Source organism: Martes martes (genome assembly GCF_963455335.1).
Source record: "Martes martes genome assembly, chromosome: 1".
Lineage (NCBI taxonomy): Eukaryota > Metazoa > Chordata > Mammalia > Carnivora > Mustelidae > Martes > Martes martes.
Window position 1 is genome coordinate 162,569,047 of NC_137888.1, and position 19,856 is coordinate 162,588,902.

Here is a 19,856-nt window from a genome sequence, read left to right on the forward strand (position 1 = left end):
GGTACAGCACGTGTTGTAACTCAGTGGCTAAAGCGCCTGACCCCGGACTACATTTTCCAGGAGGCCCTGCAGCGCGCATGAGCAGGAAAGCCGTGGCTCTCGGGGCTGTAACTTTTGCACGTCCTCTCTGATTCCAGGCTTCGCGCGGATTTTCGTAGCTCTTTGTCGGGCGAGAGGCCTCTGGGCTTTGCACTCAGGTGGTCAACCCCTTCCGTAGCCGAGCACAGCGTGGGTGAGCGCCCAGCCGGGTCCCACCATGGCCGCGAACGTAAGTGTCTCCTGATCTGCTGGACCCCACCCATTTTCCCCATCTCCCCGAAGGGGCCGCCTCGGTCCATCTTTCCTGCCTGACCCTTGTCTGTGCGGCCGGCCCCATCTCCCTCTACATGCCCTTGTTCCGGGTTTCCGGCAGCTAATACGTCCGTTCACCTCTCTTGGTCTGTCCGGACCTTCTTGTCGGGCCCCAGGTTTGCGGGGAGGGAGACTTAGTGTTGTTCCCGGCATTGGGATCTCCTTGTGCTAGGGCGCCTTCTCGTAGCCCCTCCTTTCATTCTCAGCTCCCACCCGGGCCCTTGGGCTTCTCCTTTACGGGCTGTGAGAACTGGACGCGACCTCCGAAGGAGCCGGTCCACGGGAAGGGTGGGGAAGCCGATACCGCTCAGGTGGAGCTTATTCATCAACTGACAGACTGGGTTGTGCGGGCGGGCAGGGAGCTCCCCGCCCTGGGGAAGCGTGTAAACCGAGGCTGTGATGCTGCAAAGGGGTGCGGGCGAGATTGAGAGCGAAGGAGTTAGGGTGACTGTGAGAGGGAGCATTTCCCTCTGCCCAGCCCCTTGTCTTCCTAGGTGTGTTTGGTTAGAGACGTCATGGCTGCAGGTGCTTCCTTTCAAAAGCCTGCTGGCCATTTCTCCCTGCAGCCTACCCGTCTCAGGAACTTTTCGATTTAAGATTTAAGCCCAACATTCATTCAGCAAACCGAGCAGCACCTCCCACCGCGGTGCTGGGTGTGGGAGAGTCTGGTGACTCACCACTCCGCTCCTGTGTGAAAGTGCTTCTGGAGCCAGCCCTGGTGCCCTGCCAGCCCCAGGATGCTCCCTCCCTCCTGCTTTGCTGGAGTGTCCTAGCTGCTCTCCCCTGGCCTGTTACACCCTCCTTCCAGCCCCTCCTCTGTCCCCAAGATCCCTCTCTGCCCCCTACACCCCTGGAGAGGAGGGTTTGTATCACTGACAGCCCTAATGTGCTCAATTGGAGTTGTCTGAGAGATCTAGAAACTGCGAATGCTGCCCCTGGAAAAATTTCAGAGGTAGTCCGGGACCCAGGGTCTGCCAGGGGAGAGGACAGCCCAGAGACCAGCCCGCCCCCATACTGTGTTCTACAGATGGAGAATTTCCCCCAGCAGGTGAAGGCACTTGCCCAGTGCCTCATGGCTGGCTTGGCCAACTACTTCACAGAAAGATGCTGAAGACAGCAGGCTTTGGAGTCAGGCAGACCTGGGGGCAAATCCAGTTTCTTCCTCTCAGAAGCGGTGTGGCCCTAATCACTCTGGGTTTGTGTTTCTTCGTGGGATCTGTTAGTGTGAAGTTTAAGGGAGTTAGTCTGTGCTTAGTACAGTGCCTGGTGCATAGAGGGAGCTTAATACATGAAAAAAAACTATATTCACAGTCTGACACAGATGGCCCTGGTGGGCATAGACTGTCTTAGGTATACTGGCACGTGCCCTTTGCCAAGGAATGTGTATGAATGTGGGTATCTTCTGCAGCCAAACCTTTGCTGAGTCACCCAGGAGCTGGGTGCATGCTTACAGGAGCCACCAGGCCTGGTGAGGAAGATAGATCTGAAGCTGGTGAGGTAGAGCAGGGAGGCGACAGGATTTCTTAATTGGTATAACAACAGAACTGCCCTGTGACAGAGGTACTGTGAACCATCGCCATTTTATATGGGAGTAAACTGGATCAGAGAGGTAGAGCAACTAACACAGGGTTACACAGCTAGTAATTCTCAGGGTCTGTGTGTCAGCTTCTGTTCCATCACTCATTGCTCTTTGCTCCTGAGCCTAGAGTGCTCCCTGAGGACCCATGTATATATTCAGCACATATCAAGGAGCCAACATCAAGATAAGGGGCTCAAGGATGACCTTGAAGGGGAAGAAGAGAAGCACTGGAAGATCTCCCTCAGGCTAGGGAAATAGTCGGTTAGGGAGATACGGGTGGAGGAAATCACCGTCATCCTCCATTCCAAGACCCTCCTTGTTTACTGGGATTTTGTTTTGGAATGTGGGCAAAGTGTGCCCGGTCACAGCCCACCCTACCCCTACCGTAGACTGAGGTACACCTTCCTGAGCCTTTCTTTCTTCCCTCCAAACCCTTCCATGTGCTCCTCTCTTTGACATTGGCTCCTAGATGGATGCTAAGGAGAGGCTCAGAAGGAAATCATGGCCTGCTGGCTTCCAGTTTTGGGGCTGCGCTCTAAAAGCGGAATGGGCTCCTTTTCCTGACGCTCTCTGCATCTGGCTCCCAGTGTTCAGCTCTCCTTATGGCCCAGTGTTCATCTCCTCCTTATGAGGAATGTGGCTTGGAGCAAAGTGGTCGCAGAGTGGCCTCTGGTCTATCCAGATATGAAACCTAACTCTCCCTCTTAGAGGCCGAGTGATCTGGGCTGATGACGTAACTGATGAGCCTTGTTTTCCTCATCCGTGAAATGGGATAGCAACAGCTTTCCTGTGCCTGACCTGTGACAGACTGGCGTGTTGCCAGTGTCATCATTATGGTTGATGGTCACCTACCTGCCTGCAGTGAACTGCTCTACTAATGTTTCCCAATGGTATGGAAATTTAAGACCATTTCTGAATCTAGTAGACATCTGGACTCTGGCAGGCCTGGGCTGGGGGCATAGGGGGACAGTCAGAGAATACGGTATCAGCCTTATTCAGGCAGAGATTAACCTGAATCTCTCCTCTGGGCCCCTGTGCCAGGGGCTTGGCTCACTCTGAGTACGCATCTCAGAACCACTTTACACCTTTGTGACTTTTGTCAGCGTACCCCCAGCCATGGCACTGGTCTTGGTGTCCATCGCAAAGAAAGGTGATAACATTCCCACCCTTTGCACCTGTATATTATGGCCTGTGTCCTAGGCACTGAGCTGTCTGATAATTAAGACCTTTGGTTCTTACCAGAACCCTGTATACTGGATTTTTATCCCCATTTTACTGACGAGGAAATGGAGGGCATAAAGGGATTAATTGCTCGCCCCAGGTCCCGTAGCCTGAATTGAAACCCACTCTTCGTGGCTCTGGAATTCTGCCATTGACAATGATAGTCCGCAATGGCCACACTTCAAACCATACTTCTGTTATTGGCTGGATGAAACTTGACCCACTGACGCTGCTAGGAATGTACTCCAGGGTCTGCCTCTGAGATCCGTATTCAACACCATCTGCTCAGGCCCTGGAACCTGCTGGGATTCCCCCAGCCGGCAGGGGTCCCTCATTTGGCACTGGACCTGCTCCTCACCGAACACTCAGCACGGCTTAGTACTATTTGTGCCTACAGCCCAGTGGCCCTGCAGCCTCCCCTCAGCTCTGCAAGACCTAGCACAGCCCTTGGGAAGCTGAAGTGTTCAAGTGTTGTTCAAGTTTGTTGAATTGAATTAATAATGTATGTCTGATAACCTCTTCATTAAACAGTTTGGCAGTTTCTTAAAAACACTCATCGTCCCTGTGATCCAGCAATTTCCCTCCTCCATGGGTACTCGTTACCCAATACCCAAGGGAAGTGAAAGCACATGTCTTCATAAAGACTTGTACAGGAATGTTCATGGAAGCATTGTTTATAATAGCTAAAAACTGGAAACAATCAAAATACCCATCCACTGGTGGCCGAGTCAGCAAATGCTGTATGCTCCTAGACAGAGTACTACTGGGCCATGTAAAGGAATAAGCTATCACCGCAGTGTAGATGACCCGTCTCAGAATCTGGACAGAAAAGAGTTTTTGCTGTATTATGGCTCCATTAATATCGGCTTCCGTAAGAGGCAAGATTAATCTGTAATGATTCAAACTCAAGGAGTTGTTACCACTAGAAGGTGGGGAGAGAGGAGTATTGGCAGCAAAGAGACACAAGGTAACTTCTGGGATGATAGAAGCTTCCCGTATCTTGATCTGGGTGTCTGTCAAATGGGATAAGCATTTGTCAAAACCCATCAAACTTTATGCTTAATGTCTGTGCATTTTTATGTATATAATTGAAACTTAATGAAACTAGTATACACAAATAGCAAAACTCAATTTACTTTTTAAAAAACTGATTTTCATTTTGATTTCTTAAAATATTTTTTCCTCAGTATTCCAGTACAACTAACAGGAGAGAACATGTCAAAATGACAACCAGCCCCCAGCCAGGCTTCTTGGAACGGCTCAGCGAGACCTCGGGTGGGATGTTTGTGGGGCTCATGACCTTCCTGCTCTCCTTCTACTTAATTTTCACCAATGAGGTAAAATGTCTGGCTTCCCTCTCTGCAGAGTGAGGGTCCCTGCAATATCAAAGAGCAAAGGCTATGAATCCAGAGGCTGGATGTGCTAATAGGGCATACCTAGATTTTACAACAAGTGAGGTGGAGGGAGAGGGTGATGGTGCTGAATTAATCAGAATTCTTTCTCTTGTGACCTGTCTCATAACTGACCTAAGTAGGAAGACGAATGGATTGGTTCACATGCCTGAAATCCTGGGGTGGGAACAGCTTCAGGCATGGCTGGATCCAGGTGTTTATGTTGGGTCACAAGGAGTCTCCATTTTTCCATCTGTTGCCTCTTAACTTTGCAGCCCCATCTCTTCCAAAATCAACTTAGCAACAGTTGCAGAGAAATGGGTTAGTGTCCCGGCTTGTCTCAGTCCTCTCTCTGAACTAATCCCTGTGGACGGTGGACCCATGTTCTGATTGGCTAGGCCTGGGTCACATGTTTTGGGCAGCAGTACAGATGGGCCCATAGAAACTATAAGGACTCAGGAGTGGAGGGAAAAAGGCAGAGTGAGATGGGGGGGGGGGGCACACAGACAAAAGCACCAGCTGTTCCCAGCATGGGGTAGTGCTGAGAATTAGGGGGGTTGGGGTGTGCAGCAAGAAGAGGGCTGCCTAGGAAAGCAGGAGTCTTTGGCTCCAGTTCCAACCGTGCCACTCGCCAGGCCTTGGTTTTCCAACTGTAAAATGGGGAGATGAGTCTCCATGCTCCCCAAGGCCCCAGGCTGCTGGGATACACTGCCATGAGCACAACTGTTGAACCACACCTGAGTTGAAAGGTGGCCTCACTCCCTTTTGCTCACAGGGCCGTGCACTGAAGACAGCAACTTCCCTGGCTGAGGGGCTCTCACTTGTGGTGTCCCCTGACAGCATCCACACCGTGGCCCCAGAGAACGAGGGAAGGCTGGTGCACATCATTGGGGCCCTGCGGACGTCCAAGGTACGTTTGGGAAAGGTTGCTGACCCCACCAGATGCTCAGGGCACGTGGCTGGATGTTGTCCAGGTGAGGATTTTGAGCACGTGGGCTCTGGAGATGGGCACACGGGTGTGACTCTCGGCCGCATCACTCAGCAGCTGTGTGGACCAATCACTTGAGTCTCAGCATCTTCATCTGTAAAATGCAGAGCATACCTGCTCTGAACAGTCAGTGGGATTAGGTAGCTCACCTCTTGGCACAGTGCTTGGCCCATGGCCAGGCTCAGCATGTGTGGCTGGCAAAGGGCTGAAAGGGACTCCAGTTGTCGGATCTCTTGTGTTTAAACCCTAAGTACACTGTTGTTGGCGCCATGCCATCGGACCTTGCCAGCCAAGCTGGGGCCATGAGGCTCCCGATCCCCGGGCAGTGGGTGTGAAGGACTTAGGATGGACAGCCTCATCCGACTCTCCCGCCCGAGACAGCCGTGGTAGTCTCCATTGTGTCCCTGTCCTTTGTGCCTGTCTCTTCTCCAATTCCTCTTTCTCTGGCATCCTGGGCTCATGGGAGCCTTGGCCTCTGTTCTGTGTTTTTGACTTGTGTGATTCTTTTCGAAGCTCTTGTCTGATCCAAACTACGGGGTCCGCCTCCCAGCTGTGAAGCTACGGCGGCACGTGGAAATGTACCAGTGGGTGGAAACCGAGGAGTCCAGGTGAGGGTCCAGGGACTGAAGCCTCAAGCAGGAATACTGGAGTGACAGATGTTGGAATACGACATCGGTGGCTTTTGATCTTGATGCTTCTAATGAGAGTGGCTCCAAGAAGGAGGGAGGACAAATTAGCCCCCTTGTGTACTACCCCATCAGGGGATGCCCAGGCTTGAGACATGTCTGGATCCAGGCTGCAGACAGTGCTTTCCTATGTGTGGGCTCTGTGTCCTCTCCCAGACCAGAGCAGAGGTGGCCCCGAACTATGTCCTGTCTGTTTTAGTACGAGTCTGAGGGCAGGCATCCTTAGGCAGGCAGGGACCCCTTGGAGCTGAGCAGCATGGACTGTGAGTGAGGGGTGAGGAGGTGGCTAGGGGAGCCAAGGCAGCCAGAGAAGGGGGGCCTCCGTGGAGCTGTCAGGCGCAGAGGGTGCGGCCAGGTCTCTGAGCTCAGGAGCAGGGCTGCCGCCATTGGTGTGGGCCTAGTGGAAGCACATTTCAACTCAGGATAAGAAAGCTCTTTTCTTCAGCGTGGGCCTTCAAGGGGTGGAGAGGACTGCATGGTGGGGAGTCAGCACCCTGTTACCAGGCTGCTCCAGACAAGGCCTGCTCTCATTTAGGGATTTTGACCTGGTGGCCCGAGTTGCTTCTAGCTGGAGATGCTTAGAGATGGGAATGCTTCTGGGGTGAGAGGCTAACTCTGGGGCTGCCTGTGCTTTCCCCGCAGGGAGTACACTGAAGATGGGCAGGTGAAGACAGAGACAAGGTACTCCTACAGTGAGTACCGCCACCCCCCTATCCCCGCGTACATGGGATCTCTGCCCTTAGCGGAGACTGATGGCGGTGGGGAAGGCGTGGAACCAGGCATCGGGAACCCTGGGTGCCGGTCCTCAGGGTCCTGCTGTTCCATCCAGTGAGGCTCCAGGAGCCACCCTTCCAGCACTGAAGTGACCACAGGCTTAGATAAAAGGACACAGAGCCAGTGGGCCTCAGACATGTGGCCGCTCTTACCATGGTTTCTGAGTTGTTCCCTCTCCCTGTGACAGACACCGAATGGAGGTCAGACATCATCAACAGCAGAAACTTTGACCGGGAGATTGGCCACAAGAATCCCAGGTGAGAGCTGGGTGCCCAGACCTGAGCACAGTCTTGCCTGCTCCTCAAGGGTCCCCAGCCTCAGCTTCCTCATCTGAGTGATGGGATTGAGTTCGTTCTGTCTCGTGAACTGATGAATGTTGGGGACTTGGTTCTGAGGCCAACTCCCGGGCTGGGCAGCAGGGACATGGAGGCAGGACCCAACTTCCTGAGCCCACACAGGCTCCCCTCACACTAGTCAAGAACGAAAGGCCTGGACCAAGTGCCTGAAGGAACTTGCATATCCAGAGCCAGGGTGGGAACAGCCATGCGGGTGGGAAGATAATCAAGAAGGGTGTTCAGGAGGCAACAGAATTTGATGTGGGCCTTTGTAGGATTTTGGCAGAGAGCGGCTAGGTCAGAGAAATGGAGGTGGTGAGCTGGTCTTAGCGCTGGAGCGTGGCTTGGGCAGGGCTGTGCCAGGAGGGGTTGGGAGCTCCCTGGGCCTGGGAAGGGTCAGGGAGGCTGTGAAGTCCACAGAAGGTCCATCTGACAATAGGTGGCTGGGGAGGGACAGGCCGGTAGGGGCCTAGGCAAGGAGGTACCAAGCTCTGGGCAATAGGAGACAGGAGAAGGGTGCTTTACTCAGGCGAGGAGGACAGGAGCATCCTGGGGGTAGGTGTGGTGAAGACAAAGTGCCTTGGCTGGTCTGGACTTGGAAGATCCCCCCGGGTGGAAACCCTGCCCGGCATAACCCAAAGAAACCCGCAGAACTCCCAGCCAGTGCCGTACTCTGCCAGTAGCGCCTTCTCTCTCCCACAGCGCGATGGCGGTGGAGTCGTTCACGGCCACAGCCCCCTTCGTCCAGATTGGCAGATTCTTCCTCTCGGCAGGTAAGTCTCCAACCCCTTCAGATGAGCCAGCAGCAGCCAGAGGCCCTGTGCTTCTACTTGGCTGCCTCCCAGGAGCGGTGCGGGCACAGGTGTGGGATGAGCCTGCCGGAGGGAAGGCAGGTCCCCAGGAGTAGGGGGACTTGTACAGAAGAGCCCCACCCCAGCCAGGCTCCTCTGAGACACAGTCTCTTCCAGAGAATAACTACCAGGCCTTGCTTGTGCCTGATCTGATCAGACAAAGCTGAGAGCCAGTGGTAGAGACAAGGCCGCCCACCAAGGGGTGAGCAATTCATTGCAGGCGCCCTCCCCCCAAGTGACTCCAAAGAGAGGTTCTTCAGGGACAAGGCAGCACCTGGCGTGGGAGAGAAAACACACAGGCACCAAGTAGCCAGGGCAGGGGAGGAGAGGTGGAGTCCCAGCGCTCCACCAGGAAGCTCCAGGGCCTAGCTTGTCTGCCATCTGCCTTGTCGCTTCACTGGTGGCTGCTGTGCCAGGCAGCCCCAGCCTCAAGGGCACTGCACGCAGCAGGGGAGCCAGGCACGGACAGGTAACGGCATCCGAGGCAGAAGGGGTGCAGGGCTCAGGCTGTTCCCAGAGCTGCAGTGGCTCCTGCTGGCCGGGAGGGCAGACAGGAAGGCTTTCTGGAGGAGGCAGAGACTGAAGGGGACCCCCGCAGTACAGAAGGAGGGGTTGGAGAAGGGTGCTCCCGGTGGGAAGGAGGTCAGGCCAAGGGGTGTGCCGATTGGGGGAGGTTGTTTGCACACCACTGTTGTGACCGCTGTACACTCCCCAGGCCTCATTGACAAAGTGGACAACTTCAAACCGCTGAGCCTGTCCAAGCTGGAGGACCCGCATGTGGACATCATTCGCCGGGGAGACTACTTCTACCACAGCGAAAACCCCAAGTATCCGGAGGTACGTAGGGGCTTGGGCTGCTCACACAGCAGAGATCAGGGCCCTGGGAGTACCGCCCCTTGGACAACACACAGGGGACACATTCCTGCTTGGGACACGGTTTCGATTCAGTTGAACTGCTTGATCAAACGAGATCAGAGGGGAGAAGCCTCGAGGTGCTGGGAGCACCTGGGCAGTAGTATGCAGGCGGGAGGAGCGTGTGAGCTTTGGGATTTGACGGGGCCAGGGACACAGGCCCAGGCTGGCTGCTCCTGGCATACCCCAGCCCACTTCTTCTTCCACCCCCAGGTTGGAGACCTGCGCGTGTCCTTCTCCTATGCGGGGCTGAGTGGCGACGACCCTGACCTTGGTCCAGCTCATGTGGTAACCAGCTTCCCGGGGCCAAGCCAGGCAGGGCTTCCTCAGCTCCTACTGTGCGCGGTGCCCTGAGTGTGGGGACCCCTCCTCTAGGCCACACGTGCATGCACTCCCCTCCATACCCAGGCGGCCCTGCCTCTGAGCGGCTTCAGAGCCCGTGTGCTGGGCAGCTGTCTGCAGGCATCCATGGGCCGCAGGTTACGGGGCTGCTCCCGGGCAGCTTTGCAGGGACTGCCTAGTGATGCTGGTTGAGAGTTCTGCCAATCGCGTGCAGCTTTTCTTCCCCCCAGCCCCTAGTTTTTGCCCTATAACTACTCGGTCTCAGGTGCCTGACCTTGTCACCTGAAGTCCCGTCCCCGCCCCCGTGCGGGGTCCCCCCTGGAGCCTGAAACAAAGCAGCTCAGCCCAGCTCCCCCAGGGGGCACACAGTGCAAGAGGTGCCGAGCCGGGCCAGCTGGTCCCCTCAGCTCTGACGCTAAGGTCTCTGACCAGGTCACCGTGATCGCCCAGCAGCGGGGTGACCAGCTACTCCCCTACTCCACCAAGTCTGGGGACACCTTGCTTCTCCTGCACCACGGGGACTTCTCAGCAGAGGTGAGTCGCTGCGGCTCCATTTGTGTGAGGGAAGGGAAGGCAGCTCCCTCCCTCCCCATCCCCGCCCAGGGTTATTCAGTCCGTGCCTGCATGGAGGGCATGGCCCGTGCAAATGGGAGGAGTAAGTCTCCCTGTGTGTGCAGCACGAAGGGGAGAAGAGGGGGCACAGCACACCTCTCCTACTCCTTAGGCTTCTAGTCTCCTGTGGGGGCGACTCGCCAGAAGAAGCAGTGAGGGAGGATACCCTTGTACTGAGTGTTGTGAATGGGGGGGCGGAGGAGGTCAGCAGAGGGGTCAGCAGAGGCCTCTCTGAGTGACAGTTTGGCTGCATCACAAGTGAAGAGGGTGGACTCAGAGCCAGCAGCATGTCGGTGTCAGGCGGTCGCCGAGGCAGGAATGGGAGCACCAGGGTTCCCCTGGCAGGTGCTGCCCAGAGGAGGCAGGGCTACCCGGTGGGCAGGGGCCTCCACAGGGGTGTGGGACTTCTTTCAGAGCTTCAGGAAAGTGGGGGGATTTAGGGCCGCAGAGTCCTGGACGGGAGTGAGGGCCGCACCCCATCCCCATCTGTAAACTGGGGAGGGTCATGTGTCACTAGAGTCCTGTCCTTGCGTTGATCGTGGGTAGTTCTGTTGCAGGCCCTAAAACTTAGCCTCTCTTCTCTAGGCAGAAAGCCTTCTCTTTAATGGAAAAATTGTTTTGCATTGTTGGTGAACACCATGTGTCACTGGTGGGAAGTTCTGTGCTTGCCTGGAGTAGGACTGGAGTAGGACTGCATGACTTTCCAATCCATAAGAGAAAGGGGTGGTGGCAGGGGGGATAGGGCGTAGCTGTGGCCTTCCGACCCCGTTATTAGGTCCTCAGCTGCCGTCCTTCTCACTTTAGCTCCCAGCTCCAGGTGGTGATGGGCCTGGCCTTTTCCTTTATCGGGGACCAGGGTGTGGCAGCCGGTTACCAGCCTTGGGGCGCGGCTGCCACCTCCCACTTGGGCGGGCATGAGTCACCCTTTCCATTGGCCGCTCTCAGGGACTTTCTAAAATTAGGAGACCCTGCTGAGGCCACCTCTCTCTCCAGCAGCTCTCTGCACTTCAGCCCCCTGCAAGTGGAGGCCCAGGTCTCCACGCTGTCCCCCAGAGAAGAGTGGCCTCCAAACTTCCTGGGCAGGAAGTCTCCGACCACACTGACCACCCTGGGCCTCCGGCACAGGGTCTGGGGTCTCTGCCAAGCCGGGAAAGAAGGTCCTGAGCCATAGAGGTGGTGAGGGCCCTGAGGAGGAACCCAGACCCTGTGAGTCAGGACGCCCAGATTCCAGTCCCAGAGGCAGGAGGGTTGCGCGTGGACAAGTGTGGACCCCAGAGACGGCCCCAGTTCAAACCCTGCTCTGCCTTCCATGGGCTACAGGACCTTGGGCCCATTGTTTATCTTATTGGAGGATAAGAATTATGATCCCTATTTTATTTAGTTGTTGTGAAGATTACGCATCCATTTATTCTGAGGCTCAGGTTCCTTATCTGTAAACTGGAGATGAGCATATCTACCTTGTGAAGTTAGTTTCAGGATTAAGTAAAGCAATACTGGAAAGCACTGAGGACAGTGACTGATAGATGGCAGACACTGGCTGCTGTTACTGTTATTGTCCTAGATAATGACGGGGGCCTCTCCAAAAGAAACGCCTTTCAGGCCAACACTGGAAGAATTGTGGGAGCTGGCTGGGCAGGACTGTGGGCAAACCAGCTCCAGGTGGAGCCAGCACATATGCAAAGGCCCGGGGGCAGGAGGTGGACACTTGACCTGGTCCCAGACAGGCGGCAGGGCCTTGGCTGGGGGCCATGGGGGAGGAGGTGACGGAAGCAGGGACACCAGTGGGAGGAGGCTCTTGGAGTGGTCCTGGTGAGAAAGGGTAACAGTGGTGAGAGATTTGGGGAAACGGGGACACAGCATTGATAGGATTTAGGTGGTCCCTGGATTTAGGTGGTCCCTGTGGGGAGGCACGAGCCGTGAGACACCCCAGTCGTGGCTTGTGCAGGCAGGAGGTGGCTGTAGTACTCACTGAGGGGGATGTGACAGAGAGGACCAGGTGTCAGGGAGGGTGCAGGGTCAGTGTCAGACAGCATGTGGGCAGCGGAAGGCCCAGCCCAGGGCTGTAGCTGGAAGCCGGGGTGAGGGGAGGGAGGCACTGGCAGGGAGGACATGGGACTGACGCTGCCTCCGGGGTGCAGAGGACAGCCCGAGGGAGGGGGCAGCTGCAGGCGTGGAGAAGCGGGGGACGTGGAAGGTGAGGCATTCCAGAGTCACATGAAGAGCATCTGAGGTGAAGCACCACGCACACTGTTGTCGGAGAGGGAGGGCCAGGTGCATGCCAGCCGAGGCGATGGGCTAAAGACTCTTACCTTCACCTACGGGGCGGACGCTTAGGCCTGGGCAGGCGAGGTGCCCTTACTTCCTGTCTGCTCGGAAATGGCCAGCGGCTCCTGAGTGGGCATGGAATGCACCCCTTGGCACCTGCCCTGCCAACCGGGCAGACTGGGGGCCCCTGGGAGACCGGAGACATGACACCTCACCCTGGCCTTGTCCTGCAGGAGGTGTTTCGTAGAGAACAGAAGAGCAACTCCATGAAGACGTGGGGCCTCCGGGCTGCCGGCTGGATGGCCATGTTTATGGGCCTCACCCTCATGACCCGGATCCTCTACACCTTGGGTAGGTGTGCAGAGACAGGTCAGGGGGGATCTTGTTCACCCTTGTGTGGCCCGTGTGCCGCCTCTGTGCTTCTCATGCTGCCCGTGGCCCTTTCCAGCCCACAGTGCTCTTCAGGGCCAAGAGCGGGCATCTGGTCCATGTCTGTGTCCTGCTCCACAGCACTGGGCTGAATGGGCTGAGGAAGACAGACACGAAGGACAAAGGCTTTCAGAGGTGGGGTGGGGAGTGCTAGCTCCTAGGAGGCTGGTCTAGGCCTGGGGATCTGAGGGCCATCTGTCCCCAGCCCACCTGCTCCTTCCTTTAGCCCTTTACTCCACAAGTGAAGAAGCACAGCAAGCAGGCTAGCCAGCCTCTGCAGTGAGCCAGCCCTGGAATCGGTGACGTCAGAGTTCTGGGACACTGGGGCCATGCTCTTTCCTGTCTCAGCTTCAGTTACCTCACCTTGTAGGCAGAGTTTTGTGAATGTTTGGCAAATAGGAAACACCCCCCAAACCATGGTGGTTCCCTCCCCACCCCAAGACCTGGGCCCAGTTTGGGGCAACCAACAAGTTGGAGCACAAGGCAGAGTGCTGGGCGACACACTTGGCCAGAGTTGGCACCCGTGAGCCCAACAGTTGCCAGGTGACCCCGCCTGGTGTAGGACTGAGGCCTTGGGTGACTGAGTAAAGTGCTGGCCCCACACTGTTGATCTGGGAGGATGGCATCTCAGGAGACTTGCAGGCAAGCCTTTACCCCAGTGTGTCCATACCCAGTCTGTTGACTGTGTCCAGCCTGTGCCAGGCTGCACGGAAACCTCTCCCCTGTTTACCCTTTCTGGCTGGGAAGAGGTCTGGCCACAGTACCTCCCAGGCTAGGAAGAAAAAGGACACTTCCTGCCCTCCAAGGCATTCTCAGAGTCGGTCAGAAGTGTAGGTGGAGTGACTGGGGAAGTTACAAGGCAGAAGCCCTCATTCACTGTTCTCTTCAGGCAGTGAGTACTTATTGAGTGCCTGCTGTGTGTAGGACACCACTCTGGGCTCCAGAGAGAAATGCAATAGCAGAACAAAGTCCCTGTCCTCTCAAGGCTCAGAACCATGGCTGAGAGCTCAGGCTCTGGGCTCAGACAGTCTTAAGTTTAAAACCTGGGTCTGGCACTTTCTAGCTGCAGGACATTGGGCAAGTTGAACTCCCTGGGCCTCAGTGACCTTTGGGGTAAAAGCAGGTAAAGAATAATACCAGCCTCCCCAGGCGGGCACAAGGGTTTGAAGAGATGGTCCACATGGTGCCCAACATATGGTCAACACGCAAAACCATGAACTCTGCTTATTAGGAGGGCCATGGTGGGGTATAGGTGGGAACAGACCAAGAGGAGCCAAGAAGTGGCCTGCAGGGTCCTGTAGTCATGGCAGGGCAGCAAGCCTTGCTCTGCAAACCCAGTGGCAACAGACTGTGGGGGCCTTCTGGAATTCCCCCCATGGACTGACACCAGCTAGGGAATGCCAACCTGGAGGGATAGACAGGCCAAGGACAGAGTAAGTCCAAATGGATTAGCTGGGTCCTAGACTTCACCATACTGGGCCAGTGTGGCAAATGGAACACGCCACCATTGCCACCAGACGTCTTCTCTTGGCTTCCGACTGAGAGTGACATCCACAGTCTTAAAGGCTACAAGGCACTTCCACGTGCCTGCTCCTGGAGCGGTGCGTGGTACCAGGGGCACACGCCTTCTCTGGATCCACCAGCTCTCATGAGAGGCTGTTCGCCTTCCGCCCCAAACCCCTGCCTGTCCTGTCTACAGACAGGAGCGACCTGCTCACCTCATGTGATGCAGAGCCTGGTGGCCTCAGAAGCCTCACCACCTTTTTCTTCCCCACAGTGGACTGGTTCCCCGTCTTCCGAGACCTAGTCAATATCGGCCTGAAAGCCTTTGCCTTCTGCGTGGCCACGTCGCTGACCCTACTAACCGTGGCTGCCGGCTGGCTCTTCTATCGGCCCCTGTGGGCCCTCTTCATCGGCTCCCTGGCCCTGGTGCCCATCATCGTTGCTCGGACGCGGGTACCGGCCAAGAAGCTGGAGTGAATCAGGCCCTGGCGCCCAGCCCCACCCATGTGAGCCTCAGGATCCTGCTCCTCCCCCTCCCCCCCGCCCCTCTTGACCCCAAGTCAATTTTGGATTCTCTGCCTGCTCCGCTTCTTGAGGGGCCACACTTGGCTGTGTGCACAGATGTCAGGTACTGGTTCACGTGTTCCCCCTGTTTTGCTTGCCAGTGGGCAGCTCTGATGAGCAGAAGGCGGTCCCCATCTGGCAGGGTCACAGGTGTCCTCCTCGCTTCCTTCCCTTCTCTTGGAACTGCGTGTGGCCAGTTCACGTGTTTCACTTAGCTGAAGTCTGCAGACAGGGAGGTGGTAACACTGCACAGACTGCTGCCTGATAACTTGCCACACCCCCCTCCTTGGAGACAAGTGCCAGGGCTCTGTCACAGTTGGTGTGCACTGTGAGCCCACGGGGCCGGCGTTCTCGCTGTCCCTGAGCAGGGCCGAGTGCCAGGACAGACTGAGCACACTCCCCCCCTCCCATGCACGGGCGCCCCCCACCCAGCCTGGGCACAGAACCCGCCTTGGTACTCAAAAAAGAGGACTTCCCCTGAGGTCATGGTGAGGAAAATGAGATATTTGGTGGGCTTGATGGGTATTTTATGGTTTGGCCAGAAACTTCTTTGTGTGTAGGATTTCCACAGGTCCCGAAGGTTGTTTGCCTTTGTTACATGCTTCATGGGTCTTCTACCCGAAAAGGGAATTGTTTCAAATCAGATTCAAACAAACAAAGCCCTGCTTAAATGATGAGCCATTCAGACTGTTACAGAAAAACTCCTTATAATCTGTCCATTGAAGTTCATTCAGGCACAGGAAGGTATGAAAGGGGGGTGTGACTTACTGGTTTAAGAAAGTTTGCTCTGTCAGTACTTGGGGCCAGTGGAAGGCTCGAAGATGCTTTTGAAGCCAGCGTTTGCCGAGAGCTTCCATTCTGGGAGGAGATGGGAATTTGTACGAGGCGGGGAAAGGCATTTCCTTTCATCCTGTGGCATCAGAAACTACCGATTTCCTTGAAGATGAATTTTGAGTTTTTAGCTAACCATTAAAGGAAAAGGCGGGAAGCTTTCCTAAGTGGGCTCCCTCAGCGTGACCCCCATCAACTTGAATCAGGAACGGGAGGCCTGAGGCTTGTGCAGCTCTCAGGCCTCATTCCTTTCACTGGGGGGCAGAGGGGTGAGGCTTTCCCTTAAGCCACTGGGCACCTGCCGCTGAGTGACTCCTATAACGTCCATAGCTTCACTGCTATGTACAATCTACGTGTACGTCACCCTGTTCCCTCTCACCCCCTGCTGAAAGATCGAGAATGTTGTCGCCTTGATGGTTTAAAAGATCCTTCGTGTACCCTTTATCTTTTTATGACTTGGACTTGGACTTAACTCTCCCTGGCTGGGAATGGCTGCTTTCGCAAATTGGTTGGTGGTTGAATAAGTGATCGGAACTTGCAAAACTAGCACCCTAACAATCTCTTGTTAGCCTGTGAGGTCTGTGGTGACTTGAGATTCTTCACGCCGACAGCTGGCCCCAGAGATGACATCTCTCGATCTAAGAACTGATAACAGTATTCACTGCTGCAGTTGTCACTGAATCTCTAAACTCTTAAAGGATGCTTCTGGAAAACAGTACAACTAGGTGGTAGCTATCTGTGGGATTTGGTTTGTGTAACTTTTTCTGGTACAGATTTTAAATTACTACAAATTTCAGTCATGTTTTTGAAGAGCAAAAGAATGTTAAATATTTGAAGTCTTTGGGAAATCATGAAATTTGTATTATCTTTGTATTTTTTGATAAAAATTCAAAATAAATTTTAAAATAGCTCTTATAGGATCTTGCCATTACTCTTTTTTTGAAATTTCTCTTAAACTATTCAGCCACAGAACTAAGAACCAAATGAATTTTTAGAATTCAGTTCTAAGTAGCTTTTAGTGGTTAAAATAGGTTTCTATTTTTCTTAAAAGGGCAGCTCGATACTTTTAGCACTTTGAAGCCTTACCTACCAAAGCCCACTTTGTTTTTGGATTGATTTAAAGGACTCAAACCTCCCCCAACTTCAGAATGCGTTAGAAGAGGTGGCTGGAGCCACAGTGGGACACCATGTGACAGGGCCCCGCCACCCCGGGGCTTTAGGTCGGCACAGACCCGAGTTCCAGCCCCAAGCCTGGCTGTGTGGCGGTGGCAAGTCTGTGATCCCTGCCTCTCAGCTTCCTCATCTAGAAAATGGTGGTGTGGCTGTTCTCCCTCCAGCACCATGGTGAGGCCTCAGTGAGCTCAAGCCCATGACATGCCTGCCGTGTGGCACAGCACCTTTTCCCTTTTTGCGTCCTGTTTGGAAGCAGTGGGCAGCTGCTGACTGTCTGCCCCAGAGCTGACAATTTGTGTACTCTTTGCGACAAGATCTGAAGCAGGTGATTTCCCAAAACCACCTCTTCTTTGTCAGACCTGAGGTTCAGTTCCATAATGCCTCCAAGCAGCAGACATCAGCCAGAGTGAGTAACAGGTTGCTTGCTTCTAGGGTCCAGAAGTGCAAGGCTCTGCGGTTTCCACGGCAACCCTGGTTTGTTGCTCCACACCAGCCCTCCAGCCAAGCTCTCACTGCAGATGAGTCACACCCCAAGTGTTTTGTTTGTTTCCCTTGGATAGAACTGGCTCCGATTTTTAACGGCTCCTGACAAAGGTTAAGTAACATCTCTCCTCACTTGAACGTAGGAAGAAAAATTTCCATGTGTGGAATGATGAGTTCCCGATCTACCTGAGAACAAAACCTGGTCTTTAGTCTCATATGTGGACAAATCATTCTGTCATGCAGGTGTTCTTAGCCGACCATAAATCTGAAAGAAAAGCGCAAGCTGAGTCTTTTTAAGTAAAAGTTTTATTTTTTTCCTCAAAATGTTACAAAAGTTATTTCTCCTGAATATCTACAATGCATAGAGCTTTTATAAACTTATCCACAGTGGATAAAATCTGGCTGACACTGATCCACTTTCACTAACATTTCTTTAACTCTCAGTGTGTTTCCTTTCCTGATTTCAGCTCTTGGTTTGAGTCTTCTGCCGCCCTGAAACATTACTTCCAAAAGTGGGTCCCCCCACTTTAACTGGAGATGCCCTTACTTCCCAACTGCTCTCCCTACCCCATGAAGAGGCAGCATTAGGCAGTGTTAGTATATCTGGCTGAGAGAAAAAGGCATGGCCCAGAGAGAAAGGCTCCACCAGCTGCAGGAGAGGCAGAAGCATGAGGGTCTGACAGATGAAGAACTCACCTGGAAGAAGGGACTCGTGCATTTCTAAATCACCCAGTGGTTTCTATAAGAAAATGGACTCCTGTTTCCAAAGGCGGGCTGAGTGACATCGAGGTGGTGGGGGAGTCTCCTGGGAAGTGTCCCAGAGCTCAAAGCATAGGGTGCAGAGACGGACAGCCCTGAAAGCCCTACCCCACATCTATCTAACAAGGCCCAGGGCCAGACCAGACCCACGACACCCCTCAGTTTAACCCCTCTGTCCCCTGGCCCTCGTCCGCCGCACACGCTGCTTCTCTGCCTTCTCAGAGGAGATACCCCAGACACCAGGGCCGGCGCATCCCCCAGGGCAGGTGTGGGGTTCAACAGGTGGCCACTCCCATCACAGCCTCTCAAAAGGGAACAGGTGGGAGGCTGCAGCCGCCTTCTCCCTTTTGGTCTTCTTAGGGCACTTTGGCTTCTGTTCTTCTTCAGCCTCTCGGTTCTGGGGCCAGGAGGCAGCCAGGATCCTCGATGCTTCTGCTTGAGAGCTGGTCCCCTCCTCTTCATCAGAAGACAGTCCACCTCCGGCAGGTCCTTGGGGAGCTCTCTCCTCACTCTGGATGGGGAGGGACAATGGGTGGGCCTCGAGTCAGCCATCAGATGGCAGGGAGCACCGCCAGAGGGCAGTCAAGCGCCCAGCAGCAGCGCCCCCACCCCAGCCAGTGGCTCTGGGAGGGCAGGGAGGGGCACCACATGGGGCTGGGGGAGAGCCTTCCTCACACTGGGAACTCCACCAAGCAGGGACTGGAGAACTTGCTCTGGGCTCAGTGCTGGGAAACAAAAATGTTTATGTGGGGGACCGTGCTCAGGGAGCATACAACCGAATGTAGATCACAGGACTGGTGCTTTGCACTTCTTTACCTCACTTCTGCACAAAAGCACACTAACGTCTTCAACTGCACAGGACCAGCTTTCTGTGCCAAATGCTCCAAGGAGACACTCCCTGACCGGGGCCGGCTGGGGAGCTGGGCATGGAGGGTTTGGATGCAGGTAGAGCACGTGGGTGGACGAAATCAACATAGAGCCTGGTGAGAGGTCACCCAGGGGATTTGAGGGAAGAGCATGACAAAAATATTTTGCCAGTTTTAAAGGCAAACTGGCAGCATGTGGAGTTGGAGACAGCGAGAAAACGGGTGTGGTTACAGCTGTTCCCAGAGCACATTTCCAACCCAATACTGATCTCTGACCCAATACTGATCTCACCACATAACCATGTAGAGGGGCCTCTGCCCCCCTGGGAGCTCCTCTGAGGGCAACACATCCACCTCGCACAGGCTGGCCCAGCCCAGGGCAGGTACCATGAAACACGACTTAAGTGAGCAACCCCAGGCCTGGAGGATAGCCACAGGCACAGGAAGTGCGGCCAGGCTATGGAGGGCACGTCAAACACAGACACACAGGGTGCCTGTCCCTCCCTGGATGGGCTCAGCATGAGCTCAGACCCCAGCAGGCACCTGCTTGTGGCAGACGGGAGCAGGAAAGGGGGATGTTGGGCTGAGGGCTGGAAGGACAGCTGAGGCGGACTCCAGGGACACCCTTCCCAACAAGGAAAGTTAAGGACACAGGTGCCTCAGAGACACAGGATTCTGGTGACAAGACACACGGCATCTCTGGACAGAATCCGGGCCCAGGGTTCTGAGTCCCTCTCTTCCACCTGAGCTTGTCTCTTTCCAAAAAAGCCACACTGACCTTGTCCCCATAGCGAAGCTTCAGTCTCTCCCTGATGAGCAGTCCCCTGACCAGCAGCTTCCAGTTCCCGAGGGCCCGTTTCTCTCTTTTCTGCAGGCAAAACAAAGAACACAAAATGTTAAGTACTGTCACTTTCAGGAAAAGTGTCTAGATGGAACCTATG

At 54.8% G+C, this 19,856-nt stretch overlaps 2 protein-coding genes across 3 annotated transcripts in view; one reads left to right on the forward strand and one right to left on the reverse strand.

Moving 5' to 3' along the window:
• The first annotated feature begins 79 nt into the window (after positions 1-79).
• TMEM43 (transmembrane protein 43) lies at positions 80-17,347 on the forward strand. Of its 2 annotated transcripts, XM_080823641.1 has the most exons (13): positions 84-268; positions 4,339-4,488; positions 5,318-5,452; positions 6,044-6,138; positions 6,859-6,908; positions 7,178-7,247; positions 8,028-8,098; positions 8,892-9,013; positions 9,302-9,376; positions 9,863-9,964; positions 12,541-12,658; positions 14,514-14,745; positions 17,240-17,347. In XM_080823641.1, the coding sequence occupies exons 1-12, from the start codon at positions 257-259 to the stop codon at positions 14,714-14,716; spliced, it is 1,203 nt and encodes a 400-aa protein (XP_080679767.1). In that variant the 5' UTR covers positions 84-256; the 3' UTR covers positions 14,717-14,745; positions 17,240-17,347. The 2 variants fall into 2 exon arrangements, with proteins under 2 accessions (XP_080679766.1, XP_080679767.1); XM_080823640.1 differs by lacking the exon at positions 17,240-17,347 and having other exon boundaries at positions 80-268; positions 14,514-16,549.
• A 228-nt stretch (positions 17,348-17,575) lies between these two features.
• The window catches only part of XPC (XPC complex subunit, DNA damage recognition and repair factor), a 51,978-nt gene continuing 49,697 nt past the window's right edge, over positions 17,576-19,856 (reverse strand). Inside the window, exons 15-16 of the mRNA XM_080823659.1 lie at positions 19,694-19,783; positions 17,576-18,560 (exon numbers count right to left, since the gene is read on the reverse strand). Coding sequence (XP_080679785.1) covers positions 18,345-18,560; positions 19,694-19,783 — 306 coding nt within the window. The 3' untranslated portion in view covers positions 17,576-18,344. The remainder of the gene's footprint in view (positions 18,561-19,693; positions 19,784-19,856) is intronic.